This window comes from Nelumbo lutea, chromosome 5 (genome assembly GCF_056320005.1).
Source record: "Nelumbo lutea isolate HS-2025 chromosome 5, American lotus-T2T, whole genome shotgun sequence".
NCBI classification, from domain to species: domain Eukaryota; kingdom Viridiplantae; phylum Streptophyta; class Magnoliopsida; order Proteales; family Nelumbonaceae; genus Nelumbo; species Nelumbo lutea.
In genome coordinates, this window is record NC_142688.1 from 39,984,898 (window position 1) to 40,001,397 (window position 16,500).

At 36.9% G+C, this 16,500-nt stretch overlaps 1 protein-coding gene across 2 annotated transcripts; it reads left to right on the forward strand.

Annotated features, from left to right (window-relative positions):
- The first annotated feature begins 537 nt into the window (after positions 1-537).
- On the forward strand, positions 538-16,161 carry LOC148851881 (wall-associated receptor kinase 5-like). Of its 2 annotated transcripts, none has more exons than XM_088943347.1 (3): positions 538-1,598; positions 1,698-1,862; positions 14,564-16,161. In XM_088943347.1, exons 1-3 carry the CDS (start codon positions 695-697, stop codon positions 15,664-15,666), a joined length of 2,172 nt encoding a protein of 723 aa, XP_088799473.1. In that variant the 5' UTR covers positions 538-694; the 3' UTR covers positions 15,667-16,161. The 2 variants fall into 2 exon arrangements, with proteins under 2 accessions (XP_088799473.1, XP_088799472.1); XM_088943346.1 differs by lacking the exon at positions 14,564-16,161 and adding an exon at positions 4,407-5,864.
- The last annotated feature ends 339 nt before the right edge of the window (positions 16,162-16,500 follow it).

Below are 16,500 nucleotides of genomic sequence, written 5' to 3' on the forward strand. Positions count from 1 at the left end.
CGAAGATATCAAAATTGTCTAAAGATATGATTTAGGTTGCCTTTGGCCTTTGATTACACTTTTTCACATTTCCAACATGATGCAAATAACATTAATGCTTTTCATCTATTTAACAATAATAATAACATTTTATATTGAAATATCGGTAATATGATTTTGAATGCATGGTTGAGATAAATTGAGTTATCATTTGAGGCCATTTTGATGGTGTAGATCGTTGGCATGTTTTAATTTGTACATCACTTTAATTGATTATGCGAGATTGGTTGAAGTCTCGGTATATTGCTTGGATGGCCAAGATTAATAGAAGCCATGCTAAATGGTATCCAATTAATGAATTTGATCCAACATTCCAACCACCGGGTTCCATATGCTAGAATATACAATCTTTTGTATTTATTAATCCAAATTAGATATCGCTTAAAATTGATTTCTTCCTTTTCTTTTCGCTTTTGCTTTCAAAGCTAGCAGAAAAATAATATATAAGGGCAACTAGGTAACTTCATGTTCACCAATTAACACGGCTAGGGGCTTTGATAATTATAGAGGGTAACAGACTAACAGTTGGAGTGTCTCAGTAATTACCCAGAGTTCTAAACTATCGTGTATATATACCGCTACGAGCAAATCGCTGTTCTTCATCTACCTAAAACCAGATACACAAAATCAGGTCTTCACAATTGCAAAGAGAGAGATGGGTTGGAAGATTGTCGTCGTGTCAGTAATCCTACTTCTGAATGCGGCATCAACTTCTTCTCAGAGTTCGGCGAAGCCTGGTTGCCAAGAAAAATGTGGGGATGTGAACATCCCGTATCCCTTTGGAGTTGGAAATAATGATTCAGACTGTTTCAGAGACTCACATTTCCGCTTTGTTTGTAACACTTCATCTGGCCATCCAGTGCTTCTTCGTTTCCCTACAGGAAATATACCCTTCCGGAATATATCGTTAGAAGGCCAAACCACCGTCCACATCCCGATTGCTATGGACTGTTACAATCAAAGTGGTAGAACCTATGACGGGTTCCAAGAAATAGATATCACACTGGCAAAGCAATTCAGCTTCTCGAGCACCCGAACCAAATTCACGGCGATCGGTTGCGACACCCTCGCCTACATGTCGAGTTCATCATCATCAGGTCATTCTTTTACGAGCGGCTGCATCTCATTTTGTTCGACCAACGAAGTTCTGATTAATGGCTCCTGTTCCGGCATTGGATGCTGCCAGACTTCCATTCCAAATGGTCTGAATACCTTTAACGTCAGCCTCTCCAGCTTTGACGACCACACCGACTCGTTGGGCTTCAATCCCTGCAGCTACACCTTCCTGGCTGACCAAGATTGGTTTAATTTCTCCTCATCCTACCTCAGAGATCTCCCTGAGAAACTCCCAATCCGTTACGACGGAGCTACTGTAACTCCAGTGGTGCTGGACTGGGTAATCCCCGACGACAACTGCACCTATGCAATAAAGAATCGGACGAGCTACGCATGTGGAGACAACACCTATTGCTCCGATTCCTCCAACCCCACCGGCGGCTATAATTGTCACTGTAAGCAAGGTTACCGGGGGAACCCTTATCTACCCCAAGGATGCCAAGGTGATGATGGCGACCTCTCTTAATAATTTTTTGTTTTCACAATTCATTTCACCCTACTGAGAATTAATAACTTCCATTCATGGCTGGTTTTGCATGTAGACATTGATGAATGCAAGGAAGGCAATAACTGCACACATGTGTGCACAAATACAGTGGGAAGTTACAAATGTTCGTGCCCCAAGGGGACTCACGGAGACGGCTTCAAGGGAGGATCTGGTACTGGTTGCATTAAAAACCAAAGCCGAGTGATTGAGATTGCTTTAGGTAATATTAATTATATTTTTCCAGTTCCATTTATAATTTATCTTATAATTAAACAAACCGATCAAATTTATTTAATAAAATCCCGCTGTAAGCCTGTGACCACGTTGAAGCCAAAAATGTTTGTTCTTAAGTGAGCAAGTTGACTTGACCAAAAATGTGTGTTCTCAAGTCTACAATATGAATCTGGATTTCCTCCTCACATACCAATGAATCACCTCTTATTAATAAAATAAAAATTTTATTTAGAAAAAGATGAGAAAGACGGGGAAAAGGATAACCATGCTTGTCCAGACACGCATATAGAACACCAGTTGTTTTGTGGTCATCATGGATTATTTATATGCGCAGCTGGATGAGCTTGATCAGCAATGTGTTGTGGCCAGATGATCCGAACTCCAAAAAGGACCCAGCCTGCTGGCCAAAAACAATAACACTCGCCTAGGTATAGAGAGCACCACTTCACCCACCAAACCCCTACACACCAAAAAATGTCAAAAAAGAAGCAAACAATTAATTAAACAAAAACAAGCTCCCAGGACCAATACAAGCCAAACTAGCGACATCCCAAACCGCAATAACAACTACAAGACCTTGCCACCTCTACCCCTTCCTCTTGCACTCTTAGCACCCTGATTTCATTTTCTTAATTAAAACATCTACATAAACGTCCAAGAGACTTATCTAACTGTAGCTTGCTGGCACTCTTCCAATCTTGTACGCATTCACATCTTCTTCCACTTCCAGCTCGCTATTGCACTCCGGTTGCTCTTCCCCCACTCTAAAGTCTTAACCAAGAACTTTTCCAAACGGTTGAGATTCATCTTCGTTTTCTGCTTCCAAGAACAATCAGATTTTCTTCCCACTACTTTCTAGTTGCTACCCACACTCTATCCACTATGAATTGTAGCCACACATCGCCATCTTGAATTGTGAATGTGGGTAAAAAAACTGGGTAATTGGCCAATCAAAAAGGACCTAGTGAGCTTACTTACCTGAATATTTTTTCTCTACTCTTATCTACTAAACTTGTTGTAGTAGGGTCTACCAGAGGTCCAACCACCCTCATATCAGGATACGAAGAGCCCCCCTTCTCTCCCACCCTCAAACCCCTAGAAGAGCCATGCATTATGATAGAAATTCCCAATTCTCTAGCAAATACAGCCCTTTTGATCATTTCTTCACATGTACCTGCAGTAGCATTCAAGTAATGCCCTTTGATTTTGCCTATTTCGGCTTGTGCTTTGTAAATTGCTTCGGCACAAAATAAGAAACGGTCTCTCCAACGCAAAGTCTTCAGGCCCACCTGAGCCAGCCCTAAGTAAATTCCTCTTTGTCCAACACCCAAGACTCTTTTTACAGTATATGACTTTCTTAACGTGCAACCTAACCTGGGCCTTTAATCTCACAGACCCCAATTTTTCTTTGAATCTGTCCCAAATTTTGGTGTAACCTAACTGAGCTCAAGCCTCATACCGTCTTGGCAAGTCGAGATCGAATAGCTAGTTATTCAGTTCAGTTCGGCTCGATTCTACCCCTACCCTCAAATACCCATAATCCTTTGTAAAATATCCATAAATTAGATATTTTAGATGGTTGTTTCAGGATGAGGAAAATTTGGTGATTTCCCATCCCCAATGGGGAATGAGTGCCTCACCCCAAACCTGCCCCACCACTGGGGTCGGAGCAGGGATGGAGGAGAGTGTCTTGACTTGCTGGGGCAAAGGACAAAGAGGAGTGTCCCATCCCATGCATTGCACACCCCCACTAGTATATTTTTAAAGATGTTAATCTATTTTCTACACATTAACGTATTTTAATCCATGCTTATATTTTTATTATTTGATTGGGATGTCATAGGTTCGACTATTTTATCTGTTGGAAAAATAATTTGACTTATTGATTCACCACTTTGGAGGAAAAATGTTTCTATTTTGAAATAGTCTATTTTTTAATTGAAACGCATGGTTAGGGGTGCCAATGGGACCAGGTTTGGGTTCGACCCAGTTCGAATCAAAATCAATTTAAATGACAGCCCAATAAGACATATTGAATTGGACCAGTCCTGACTTAATGGCCCAAAGTGTTAATTGGATTGGATCTGGTCAATTTGTAATGGATTTATATTGAATTTGGTCAGACTGAACAAGCAATATCTGGTCCACTGACTGAATATACATAACTGGAGTACAGGTGTCAAAGGACCAAATTTGGGTTAGACCCAATCTAAAATACACCTAGTTTAAACAGATTCAGCAGTCCAAACATTGAATTGGGCCAGTCCAGAATGACCCAAAGTAATCATCATATTGGATTAGACCTGATCCATTTGTAATGGATTCATAGCGGACCAAATTGGATTGGATCAATATGCAGTCCATTGACAGCCCTACGCATGGATAATCAATAGGCCCCTCTTTGTTGGTCTAGATTGTCATTTAAAAAAGCTCCACGCTTGACCTGATCAGTATATATGCCTAATTCCTATACATAATTAAATAATATTATAATTTTTACTTATCTGTAAATTGGTTTGTTTATATGCAGCTGGAGGATCCTGCATGTTGTTGTTCCTTATCATTGGTGTTGGATGGAGATGCTGGGTTTTTCAAAAACGTAAACTCAAACAGAAATTCTTCCAAGAAAATGGAGGTGTATTTTTAAAACAATTACTTGCTTTGCATGGCGACGATAGTGAGAGAAAGTTAAAGATATTTACTTCAGAGGAACTTAGAAAAGCAACTAACAATTACAATGAGAGCCAAATCGTTGGTAAAGGAGCTTATGGCACGGTTTACAAAGGGACGTTACCAGACGAGAGGGATATTGCCATTAAAATGTCAAAAGAAACAAACAAGATCCAAATTAAAGAATTCATAAATGAGATTGTCATTCTTGCTCGTCTCAATCACGAAAATGTGGTGAAGCTATTAGGCTGTTGTTTAGAAACCCCAGTTCCAATTTTAGTTTATGAGTTTATTACAAGGGGGACCTTGTTTCATCGAATCCATGGAGATGGGAGACAAAAGTTTGTGTTTTCATGGGAGCATCGATTAAGAATAGCAGCAGAAGCTGCAGGAGCACTTGCATATCTGCATTCAGTAGGTGATCCGCCAATCATTCATGGAGATGTCAAGTCTACGAACATACTCTTAGATGATAAATTCACTGCAAAAGTATCAGATTTTGGTGCTTCAAGATTCGTCCCCCTGAATCAAATGCAGTTATCTACGCTTGTACAAGGAACTTTTGGTTACATAGATCCAGAATATATGCAAACAAGGCAGTTAACTGACAAGAGTGATGTTTATAGCTTTGGTGCAGTCCTTGTGGAGCTATTAACAGGAAAGAAGATTTACTCTGATGGCAGGCTTGAAGAACGGAAAAATATGGCTAAGTATTTTGTTTCATCAATGAAACAGAACCATCTCTTTGATATCCTAGATGATGAAGTGATGCATGGAGGAAATCGTACGCAGCTTCAAGGAGTTGCGGAGATTGCAGAACAATGCCTACGATTGAGCGGGGAAGAGAGACCAACAATGAGAGAAGTTGCTGTGGAGTTAGACTACTTACGAGGACGTGGAGTTGGTAAGCACTCATGGGTGAAAGAGAACTATGATGAAGAATCTGTGCAGTTGTTGATTGAATCTTCTTTGGACTCTCAAATTGAAAGCTCTACCATGGGAATCGACAGCTCAAAGAATCAAGTTATATTACCCCTAGATGGTGGGAGATAATTTGCTATAGTAGTTTGGATCTATTGCACCACCATTTTCCTCAATTTTCTCTTAAACTTCCATTCAATCTGATATATATAGGTGTCTCCTTACACATGTGTGAATATTCATTCATGTGAAACACACATTTGATGACACATCTGCAACATAGTAAATGGAAGCATAGAAGAATAGTGTATGAAAAAGGTGAGTGCAGGAGAAGTGTAGTGTTAGTGTTGTGTTTTTTTCTTATTGTTATCTTCTCATGTTGTTGTTCTTCTTTTCAGTTCGGTGCCAGTGTTTGTTTTAGTGTTAATGTTAGTGTTAGTGTTAGGAAATAAATTAAGCGCAAGAGAAGTGTAGTGTGTTAGTGTTATGTTTTGCTTTATTGTTATCTTCGTTGTTCTTTTCAGTTCAATGTCAGTGTCAGTGTTAGTGTTGTATTTTTCCTAATTGTTATCTTTTTATATTGTTCTTCATTTCAGTTCTTGTTTAGTTTTTGTCACTAATGATCATTTTGTATGTCCAACTATATTGTGTTGGGCCTTTACAAATTTGATAATCCAATGCATTTGCTGATTTGATATATTGTGTTTTTATGTTATATATATATATATATATATATATATATATATATATATATACTTTAACAATTTTGTTTCATTTACTAATTTGATAATCCAATGCATTTGCACCATTAATATTCTAAATCCAATGGACAAGATTAATCTTTTCAAATCTTATAAATAAAATTTGGATATAAGTATATTTGACCTTCCAATCGATTTTTGAACACCTATTGTTAGGCCTTTTACAATGAGATTGATGTGTGATTAAGAGGTTATACATGTTGGTCTCACATAACAGTTGTATTGGTTATCATCTCATTTTGTGTAATGGGACAAATATCTTTTTTCCCTAAAAGTGAGAGATCAAGAGGGTAAAAAATGCCCCATAAATTATTCCAACCTATATTCAAAAGAAAAATAGCTTTTCAGAATTCAATTGTGCATAATGTATCATATATAGTCAGGCTTACAAGATCTTGAGCCTACTATTTTTTTGGTTTACTTTGAGTTCAAAAACTAATCAAACACATAATAAGATTCAAACTCAATTACAACCAAACTTGATTAAAGATAGCTATGATCCCTTGCGCAAATTTTGGTCATCACAAGCTATCTTGAATTTCATGATCCCTTGGATCAACTTCAAATACTTGTTACTATATATGTTCATGATCCCAATCAAGTGAAGGCAAGAACAAATCTCAAGTCTTGTCTAGAACCAGCTACAACTGAGCCAATAGAGTTTATGTGAAGTTATGGATTATTGCAATACATGTGAATTTATAGATTGTAGCTTGGTTGTTGAATTTATGGATTATTGCAATACATGTAGATTGGCTAGAACCAGCTACAACTGAGCCAATAGGGAAGCCCAGTCCAGCCCAGCTCTGTTGAGAATAGGCAAGGGTTCATCTGATCACGTTTTAACAATTGGTAGAATTTTTCCTTTTCACCTTTTGCCTGTAAAATGCTCTGCCACTCCACATGTACATTCAGGGACTATATAAAGAATGTAGAGCACAACAAACAAGCAGAATCATGTACAAGAAAAAGCTGAATAATAATATTCAAATAAAAGAGAAGCAAATACACTATAACTAAAAATAATTATGCATATCACTAATAATAAACACACGAAGATACAAACATAATAAACACATAATATATCACTTAAACCATACACGTACTCGACTTCACTTAGAATTACACACAATACTCATAGGGGTGAGCCCCTATTTATAAATGAGCTAATCTTTTTACATTAAATACAAAAATATAGCAAAAATATTCCAATGGAGGGAGGCACGTCCCGAAATGGCCCATAAGCTGGCACGTCAAAGCCTGCACTTTGCGTAGGCAGCAAGAAGGTCATGTCGTGCCAATCTAACATGGCCCGTTTTATAGCTTTATTTATTAGGAAATAACTCTTCTTTCTCATATAATGCTTATTACAAAAAAGACACAAAAATCCACTTTTTTTTCATAATTATATTGTAAAACAAGTCAACAGCAAAGTGTTATTTAACATTCCCATTTAATGTTTGTTAGGGAAAACACACAAAAATCCCTCTTTTTGTTCAATAATTGGAAAACAAACCATGGTAATTGTTGAAACCTCCCTTGATGTTTTTGACCGTTGCTTAAACCTCCCCTGAAGTTGGGTAATTGCAATCACCTCCCCTGAAGTTTGGTAATTGCAATCACCTCCCTTAAACTTCTTGACATAGTTATAAGTCAACCCCCTTTGTAAAATCCTCTAACAAGAGGTATGAAAATGTCTAAAATACCCATGTAATTATTATTAAATTTTCTTATTGAATAAATTTAAAATGGGATGATTTTTATTAATACTTTTATCATTTATAATGACATTTTGTTAATAATCATATCATTTCTCAAAAAAATGAATTTGTTAATAATTATAATTAAATTAATTTCACATTTCAGATATTAATAATTTTATTGATGATGAAGTAAATAAATATTTACTTTAAAATGCAATTTACTTGATTAATTAACTAAAAAATAATTCTTTTAAATGGAAGTTGATTATTTATCCTATAATAATCTACCATTGAATTATCAAATGGGTTATAAGTTACAATTAAATAAAACTTAATTTTTAATATGAAATAAATAATAATCATATTAAGTTAATTTAAATCAACTATATTTTCGATTGTATTTTGATTGAATTTAATTTTTGTTACCTATTATATTTAATGCAACTCTAATGGATATAAATCAAAATTAAATTGAAATGGAATAGATATAATTGCAATAACATTAATGGATTTTAGGAAATTTAATGGAGTATTTGAGAGGAAAGAAAATTAGTGGCATGAATTATTGGACGATTGAATGTTAATGGTATGAATGTATGATTAATGAAGAGAGATAAATAAAGGAGTTCATTTAGAAAAAGGTGAAGGAGAGAAAGATAAATGATGAGTCAATACCTCTCTCTCTCTCTCATGTTTATAGAACTCCAATCTAAGGTTGAAATAAGCTCACAAGTGTGGACTACAGGTTGAAAACAGTGTTTTCAAACCGAAGTTGAATTGTTTGGTTGAATTGGTCCACCCATCACTAGTTGGATGGTTTCTCGGTTTGTTTGACCCCAAACCATTTACCAATAAGAAAAACATTGACTTGGTCAATGACCTAGGGGCCTTTTATGGCTGACCATTTGACCCAACATTAATTCTCTTTTTCTATTTTTCTTTATTTTGTCCTTTTTCGTTATTAAAAACAATAATATACATTATTTTTTTTAATATGATAAACATATAATATTATATTTGTGCCCATTTTGTAAATTTTCTATATTTAATTTATTAGGAAAATGTTGTAGTACATAAATTTAACCTTAAAACAAAAAACTGAACCGGATGAGAAAGTGAAATGTCATAATTGACATCTTTAATGTTGTTAAACAATTTAAAAAGATGAATAAGTACACCTTATGATACATGAACCAATGAAAAGTTAAATAACCATGGACATCTTCAATATATGTGGATATGTGGTTCATTGATATTAAGATTCAACTTGTCGCAAACATTTATTTTTGCATTACAATAGGACTCTGTTGTCTATTTTATATTTTTGTCATTTGATTTTTAGTGTCACAATTAAGTTGCCTATTTAGTCCAAATAATCTAACTGCTACTTGCCATGTAGAGGGAAAAGCAATTTCCTTTCTAGAATCAATTTTCTAAATGTTAGATAATGAAAACCCATTCCAGGACCTCACCAAACAACCTGTTAATTAGGTGTGGGTTTTTATCTTCTAACACAACTTTTGATATACTATCTCAAGGAGCCATTCAACCTAAAAGCTTAAACTATTAAGTGAGGTCACTAATTAAGTTTTTATTCTCTAATAACACTAACACATTGGTTAAAACCCATGGCCAATCAATAGAACCCTTTTGATGGTTTGGATTATCATGTAGAATACCTCCAAGCTTGGCATGATTAGTCAATCTAATTCCTATAAACATATAATTTTATACTTTTACTCATTTGTTAACTGTTTTATTCATGTGCAGGTGTAGGATCTAGGCTGTTTTTCCCTTTCATTGGTAGTACATGGAGCTACTTGATTTTACAAAAAAGAAAATTAAGTAAGCTCAAACAGAAATTCTTTTAAGAAAATGGGGGTCAACTTTTAAGGTCAAGATCCGTATTTTCATGGGAGGATCGATTAAGAATAGCTGACCTGCCAATCATTCATGGAGATGTCAAGTCTATCAACATACTCTTAGATGATAATTATAATGCAAAAGTATCAAATTTTGCTACTTCAAAATTGGTCCCTTTGGATGAAATGCAACTAACTATCTACTCTTGTACAAGAAACTTTAGGGTACTTAGATTCAGAATATCTGCAAACAGGCCAATTAACTAATAAGAGTGATGTTTATAGTTTTGGTGCAGTTCTTGTGGAGCTATCAACAGGAAGGAAGATCCACTCTTTTTGATAGGCCTGAAGAAGAGAAAAATCTAACTGTGCATTCTCCTCAATGAAAAAGAATTGTTTCTTTGATATCCTAGAAAATCAAGTGATGCATGGAGCAAATCATAAACAACTTCATGGTTTGAACAATGAGAGAAGTTGCTGTGGTGTTAGACTACTTACGAGTTGGCAATCACCCAGGGATTGAACATAACCTTGAAGAAATAGAGCACTTGTTGGTTTGAGTCTTCTTCAAGCTCTCAGAATGAAAGCCAGACCATGGGGAATGACAGCTTGAAGATTCAATTTATATCATCTTGAATGGTGGGAGATAATTGCCAAGGTGTTTGGATTGCCTATACTTTTTTCCCTCAACTTTCTCCTTACACTTCCATTCAGTAGGTGTTCCTTTACACATGTATAAACACCCACTCATGTGATGGGAACTTCTGCCACCACTGAATTGAAGTGTAGGAGAGAAGAGCACATGGAGAAGCGTAGGAGATGGGAGTCGTTGCCTTACATAAATTATTATATATGTTTTATGTTCTCTTTAATTTCTTTCTTTTCAGTGAAGAATGTATTTCCTTTTGTTGATCCCTATGTTGTTTGTATTTGGTTTTAAGCAATGAACCCATTTGTTTGTATTGGCCCAAATCTCTCTTATTTTGATCGAAACTAGTGAGCCTACATGAAACATTTGCAATATAGCAGAGCTCCTCCATAAAATATGAAAAAAGAAAAAAAGGGCCAGATTTGATTCGTGATTCGGGTATTCATATGCTGGCCTGATCTAAGTCAGGCTTGGGCAAGATTTCAAGTCCATAGGCTCGGGCTCAGGTCTAAAACATTGGATCTGATCTTTTTTCATGCTAGGATCCGACTTTTTCAAAAAAGCGAGTTCAAACCCGACTTGATAATGTATTATATAATAAAAATATATTTTATTTAATATATATATATATATATATAATATTTTTTCTTTATTATTCTTCTCTTTTTTCAACTAATAGTGTGACCTTTCATTGTTCTTTAAGTTTTGAGGTCTTTTCATCTAAATAAAACAGTTTTTTATTGAATAAAAAAGAAAAAAAAATCCCAATTTCCTAGTCGGACTTGGTCTTGGGCCTAGGATTTGGGCTTTATATAAGGGCTGGTCTTGAACTCAAGACCTGATAATCGGGCCTGAGTATATTCTATTAACACAAAGACAAATTCGACCCAAAACCGGTCCGCCAGGCCTCTATTGTCGAGATCAATTATGGGTGTAATTTTAACAGGCCCAACCCGAGTCCGGACCGGCCCAAGCCCACAATTTTACATGGCCACTTTGTTTGTAACACTTCATCTGGCCATCCAGTGCTTCTTGGTTTCCCTACAGGAAATATACCCTTCCGGAATATATCGTTAGAAGGCCAAACCACCGTCCACATCCCGATTGCTATGGACTGTTACAATCAAAGTGGTAGAACCTATGACGGGTTCCAAGAAATAGATATCAAGCTGGCAAAGCAATTCAGCTTCTCGAGCACCCGAACCAAATTCACGGCGATCGGTTGCGACACCAAGGCCTACATGTCGAGTTCATCACCTTCAGGTTATTCTTTTACGAGCGGTTGCATCTCATTTTGTACAAGCGACGAAACTCTGATTAATGGCTCCTGTTCCGGCATAGGATGCTGCCAGACTTCCATTCCAAATGGTCTTCATACCTTTAACGTCAGCCTCTCCAGCTTTTACGACCACACCTACTCGTTGGACTTCAATCCCTGCAGCTACGCCTTCCTGGCTGACCAAGATTGGTTTAATAACTTCAATTTCTCCTCACCCGACCTCATGGATCTCCCCAAGAAGAGGCTTCCGATCGGGTACGACGGAGCCCCTGTAACTCCAGTGGTGCTGGACTGGGTAATCCCCGACGACAACTTGACCAAAAATGTGTGTTCTCAAGTCTCCAATATGAATCTGGATTTCCTCCTCACATACCAATGAATCACCTCTTATTAATAAAATAAAAATTTTATTTAAAAAAAGATGACAAAGACGGGGAAAAGGATAACCATGCTTGTCCAGCCACGCATATAGAACACCAGTTGTTTTGTGGTCATCATGGATTATTTATATGCGCAGCTGGATGAGCTTGATCAGCAATGTGTTGTGGCCAGATGATCCGAACTCCAAAAAGGACCCAGCCTGCTGGCCAAAAACAATAACACTCGCCTAGGTATAGAGAGCACCACTTCACCCACCAAACCCCTACACACCAAAAAATGTCAAAAAAGAAGCAAACAATTAAATAAACAAAAACAAGCTCCCAGGACCAATACAAGCCAAACCAGCGACATCCCAAACCGCAATAACAACTACAAGACCTTGCCACCTCTACCCCTTCCTCTTGCACTCTTAGCACCCTGATTTCATTTTCTTAATTAAAACATCTACATAAACGTCCAAGAGACTTATCTAACTGTAGCCTGCTGGCACTCTTCCAATCTTGTACGCATTCACATCTTCTTCCACTTCCAGCTCGCTATTGCACTCCGGTTGCTCTTAACCAAGAACTTTTCCAAACGGTTGAGATTCACCTTCTTTTTCTGCTTCCAAGAACAATCAGATTTCCTTCCCACTACTTTCTAGTTTCTACCCACACTCTATCCACTATGAATTGTAGCCACACATCGCCATCTTGAATTGTGAATGTGGGTAAAAAAACTGGGTAAGAAATCTGGGATTCCTTTCTTGCAGTCTCTTAGCCAATCAAAAAGAAGGGACCTAGTGAGCTTACTTATTTGAATATTCTTTCTCTACTCTTATCTACTAAACTTGTTGTAGTAGGGTCTACCAGAGGTCCAACCACCCTCATATCAGGATACGAAGAGCCCCCCTTCTCTCCCACCCTCAAACCCCTAGAAGAGCCAAGTCTTCAGGCCCACCCGAGCCAGCCCTAAGTAAATTCCTCTTTGTCCAACACCCAAGACTCTTTCTACTGTATATGACTTTTTTAACAAGACTCAGGTATGTATCAACCTCTCTAAATTTTGGTGCAACCTATCCTGTGCCTTTAATCTAGTAGGCCCCAATATTTCTTTTAATCTGTCCCAAATTTTGGTGCAACCAACCAAGCTCAAGCTTGAACCTTATATTGTCTTGGCAAGTCGAGCTCGAATAGTTAGCTATTCAGTTCACCTTGGCTCAAATCCACCTCTACTCCCAAATACCCATAATCCTTTGTAAAATATCCATAAATTATATTTTTTTATATGATTGTTTCAGGATGGGGAAAATTTGAGGATTTCCCATCCCCAATGGGGAATGGGTGCCTCACCCCAAACCCGCCCCACCACTGGGGTCAAGGCAGGGATGGAGTAGTGTCTTGACTTATGGGGGCAAGGTACAATGAAAGGTGCCCCATCCCATGCATCGCACAAGCCCCCGCTAGTATGTTTTTAAAGGGGTCAATCTTATTTTCTACATATTTTACATACTAGTAAATGTGTATGTGCATTTGCACGTGGCAGTATCTTTAAGACAACTATTTATAATTCATGGACAGTTTCTAAACGGTTATAACTTATAAGTGGGTAGTTTCTGAACAGTTATGAGCGGGTAGCTTTTGATGTGAGAGTAAAAGCCATATATGCCCTCTTTATGCCAGTTGTGTGCTTAGACAAAAAGGGTAGAAAACATCCAAGAATATTCTAGAAAAAAGGGGAATTCGCTCATTATAGGTAGTATAGATTTTCATCCATGTTTGTATTTTTATTATTTGATTGTGATGTCATAGGTTCAACTATTTGATCTGTTGGAAAAATAAAATGACTTGTTGACTTACCACTTTGGAGGGAAAATGTTTCTATTTTGAAATTGTTTGTTTTTTAATTGAAACACATGGTTAGGGGTATCAATGGGACCAGATTTGGTTTTGACCCAGTCCGAATCAAAATCAATTTGAATGACAATCCAATAAGGCATATTGAATTGGACCAGTGCTGACTTAATGGTCCAAAGTGTTTATTGGATTGGATTGGATCTAGTCCATCTGTAATGGATTTATATTGAATTTGGTCAAATTGAACCAGCAATATCTAGTCCACTTACAGAAGATATATAATTGGAGTACGGGTGTCAAAGGACCAAATTTGGGTTTGGGTTAGACCCAATCTAAAATACACCCAGTTTAAACAGATTCAACAGTCCAAACATTGAATTTGGCCAGTCCATAACGATCCAAAGTATTCATCAGATTGGATTAGACTGATCCATTTGTAATAGATTCATAGTGGACCAAATTGGATTGGATCAATATGCGGCCCTACACATGGCCAATCAATAGGCCCCTCTTTGTTGGTCTAGATTGTCATTTAAAAAAGCTCCACGCTTGACCTGAATTCCTATACATAAATTAAATAATATTATAATTTTTACTTATCTATAAATTGGTTTGTTTATATGCAGTTGGAGGATCCTGCGTGTTGTTGTTCGTTATCATTGGTGTTACATGGAGCTGCTGGGTTTTTCAAAAACGTAAACTCAAACAGAAATTCTTCCAAGAAAATGGAGGTGTATTTTTAAATCAATTACTTGCTTTGCATGGAGACGATAGAGAGAGAAAGTTAAGGATATTTACTTCAGAGAAACTTATGAAAGTAACTAACAATTACAATGAGAGCCGAATCGTTGGTAAAGGAGGTTATGGCACGGTTTACCAAGGGACATTACCAGACGGGAGAGATATTGCCATTAAAATATCCAAAGAGACAAACAAGATCCAAGTTAAAGAATTCATAAATGAGATTGTCATTCTTGCTCGTCTCAATCACGAAAATGTGGTGAAGCTATTAGGCTGTTGTTTAGAAACCCCTGTTCCAATTTTAGTTTATGAGTTTATTACAAGGGGGACCTTGTTTCACCGAATCCATGGCGATGGAAGACAAAAGTTTGTGCTCTCATGGGAGGATCGATTAAGAATAGCGGCAGAAACTGCAGGAGCACTTGCATATCTGCATTCAGCAGGTGATCCGCCAATCGTTCATGGAGATGTCAAGTCTAAGAACATACTCTTAGATGATAAATTCACTGCAAAAGTATCAGATTTTGGTACTTCAAGATTGGTCCCCCTGAATCAAATGCAGTTATCTACGCTTGTACAAGGAACTTTTGGGTACATAGATCCAGAATATATGCAAACAAGGCAGTTAACTGACAAGAGTGATGTTTATAGCTTTGGTGCAGTTCTTGTGGAGCTATTAACAGGAAAGAAGATTTATTCTGATGACAGGCCTGAAGAACGAAAAAATATGGCGAAGTATTTTGTTTTGTCAATGAAACAAAACCATCTCTTTGATGTCCTAGAAGATGAAGTGATGCATGGAGGAAACCAAACACAACTTCAAGGAGTTGCTGATCTTGCAGAACAATGCCTACGATTGAACGGGGAAGAGAGACCAACAATGAAAGAAGTTGCTGTGGAGTTAGACTACTTACGAGGACGTGGAGTTGGTAAGCACTCATGGGTGAAAGAGAACTATGATGAAGAATCTGTGCACTTGTTGGTTTAATCTTCTTTGGACTCTCAAATTGAAAGTTCTACTAGGGGAGTTGACAGCTTAAAGAATCAAGTTATATTATCCCTAGATGATGCGAGATAATTTGCTATAGTAGTTTGGATCTACTACACCACCGTTTTCCTCAATTTTCTCCTATACTTCCATTCAATCAGATATATATAGGTGTCTCCTTACACGTGTGTAAATATTCATTCATGTGAAACACACATGTCATGACACATGATCTGCAACACAGTAAATGGAAGCATATATAGAAGAATAGTGTATGAAAAAGGTGAGTGCAGGAGAAGTGTAATGTTAGTGTTGTGTTTTTCCTTATTGTTATCTTCTTATGTTGTTCTTCTTTTCAGTTCAGTGTCAGTGTTAGTGTTAGTGTTAGTGTTAGGAAATAAAGTAAGCGCAGAAGAGTAGTGTGTTAGTGTTGCGTTTTCCCTTATTGTTATCTTTGTCGTTCTTCTTTTCAGTTCACTGTCAGTGTTAGTGTTAGTGTTGTGTTTTTCCTTATTGTTATCTTTTTATGTTGTTCTTCTTTTTAGTTCTTGTTTAGTTTTATGTCATTAGTGATCACTTTTTATGTCCAACCATATTGTGTTTCCAACAATAAATATATCTCAATTTTTAATATTGGTGATTATTTAAAGGAATGTTTTAAGAAGCAATCTTGAAATTCAACAACTTTTCCCAGTAGGCTCAGTTTGGAAGGAGTATAAACACAAATATAGGTATGTTTGGAAGGAGTACGAATACAAATAAAGGGGGCCTACTTGTAATTATGTAAGAAAGTTCAGGGGAGGTGATTACAATCACCAAACTTCAGGGAAGGTT

Coding starts and splice junctions, on each gene's coding strand:
- LOC148851881 (XM_088943346.1), top strand. CDS start 695: ATGGGTTGGAAGATTGTCGTCGTGTCAGTAATCCTACTTCTGAATGCG. Junction 1,599..1,697: donor TCTACCCCAAGGATGCCAAG/GTGATGATGGCG, acceptor TTTTGCATGTAG/ACATTGATGAATGCAAGGAA. Junction 1,863..4,406: donor AGTGATTGAGATTGCTTTAG/GTAATATTAATT, acceptor GTTTATATGCAG/CTGGAGGATCCTGCATGTTG.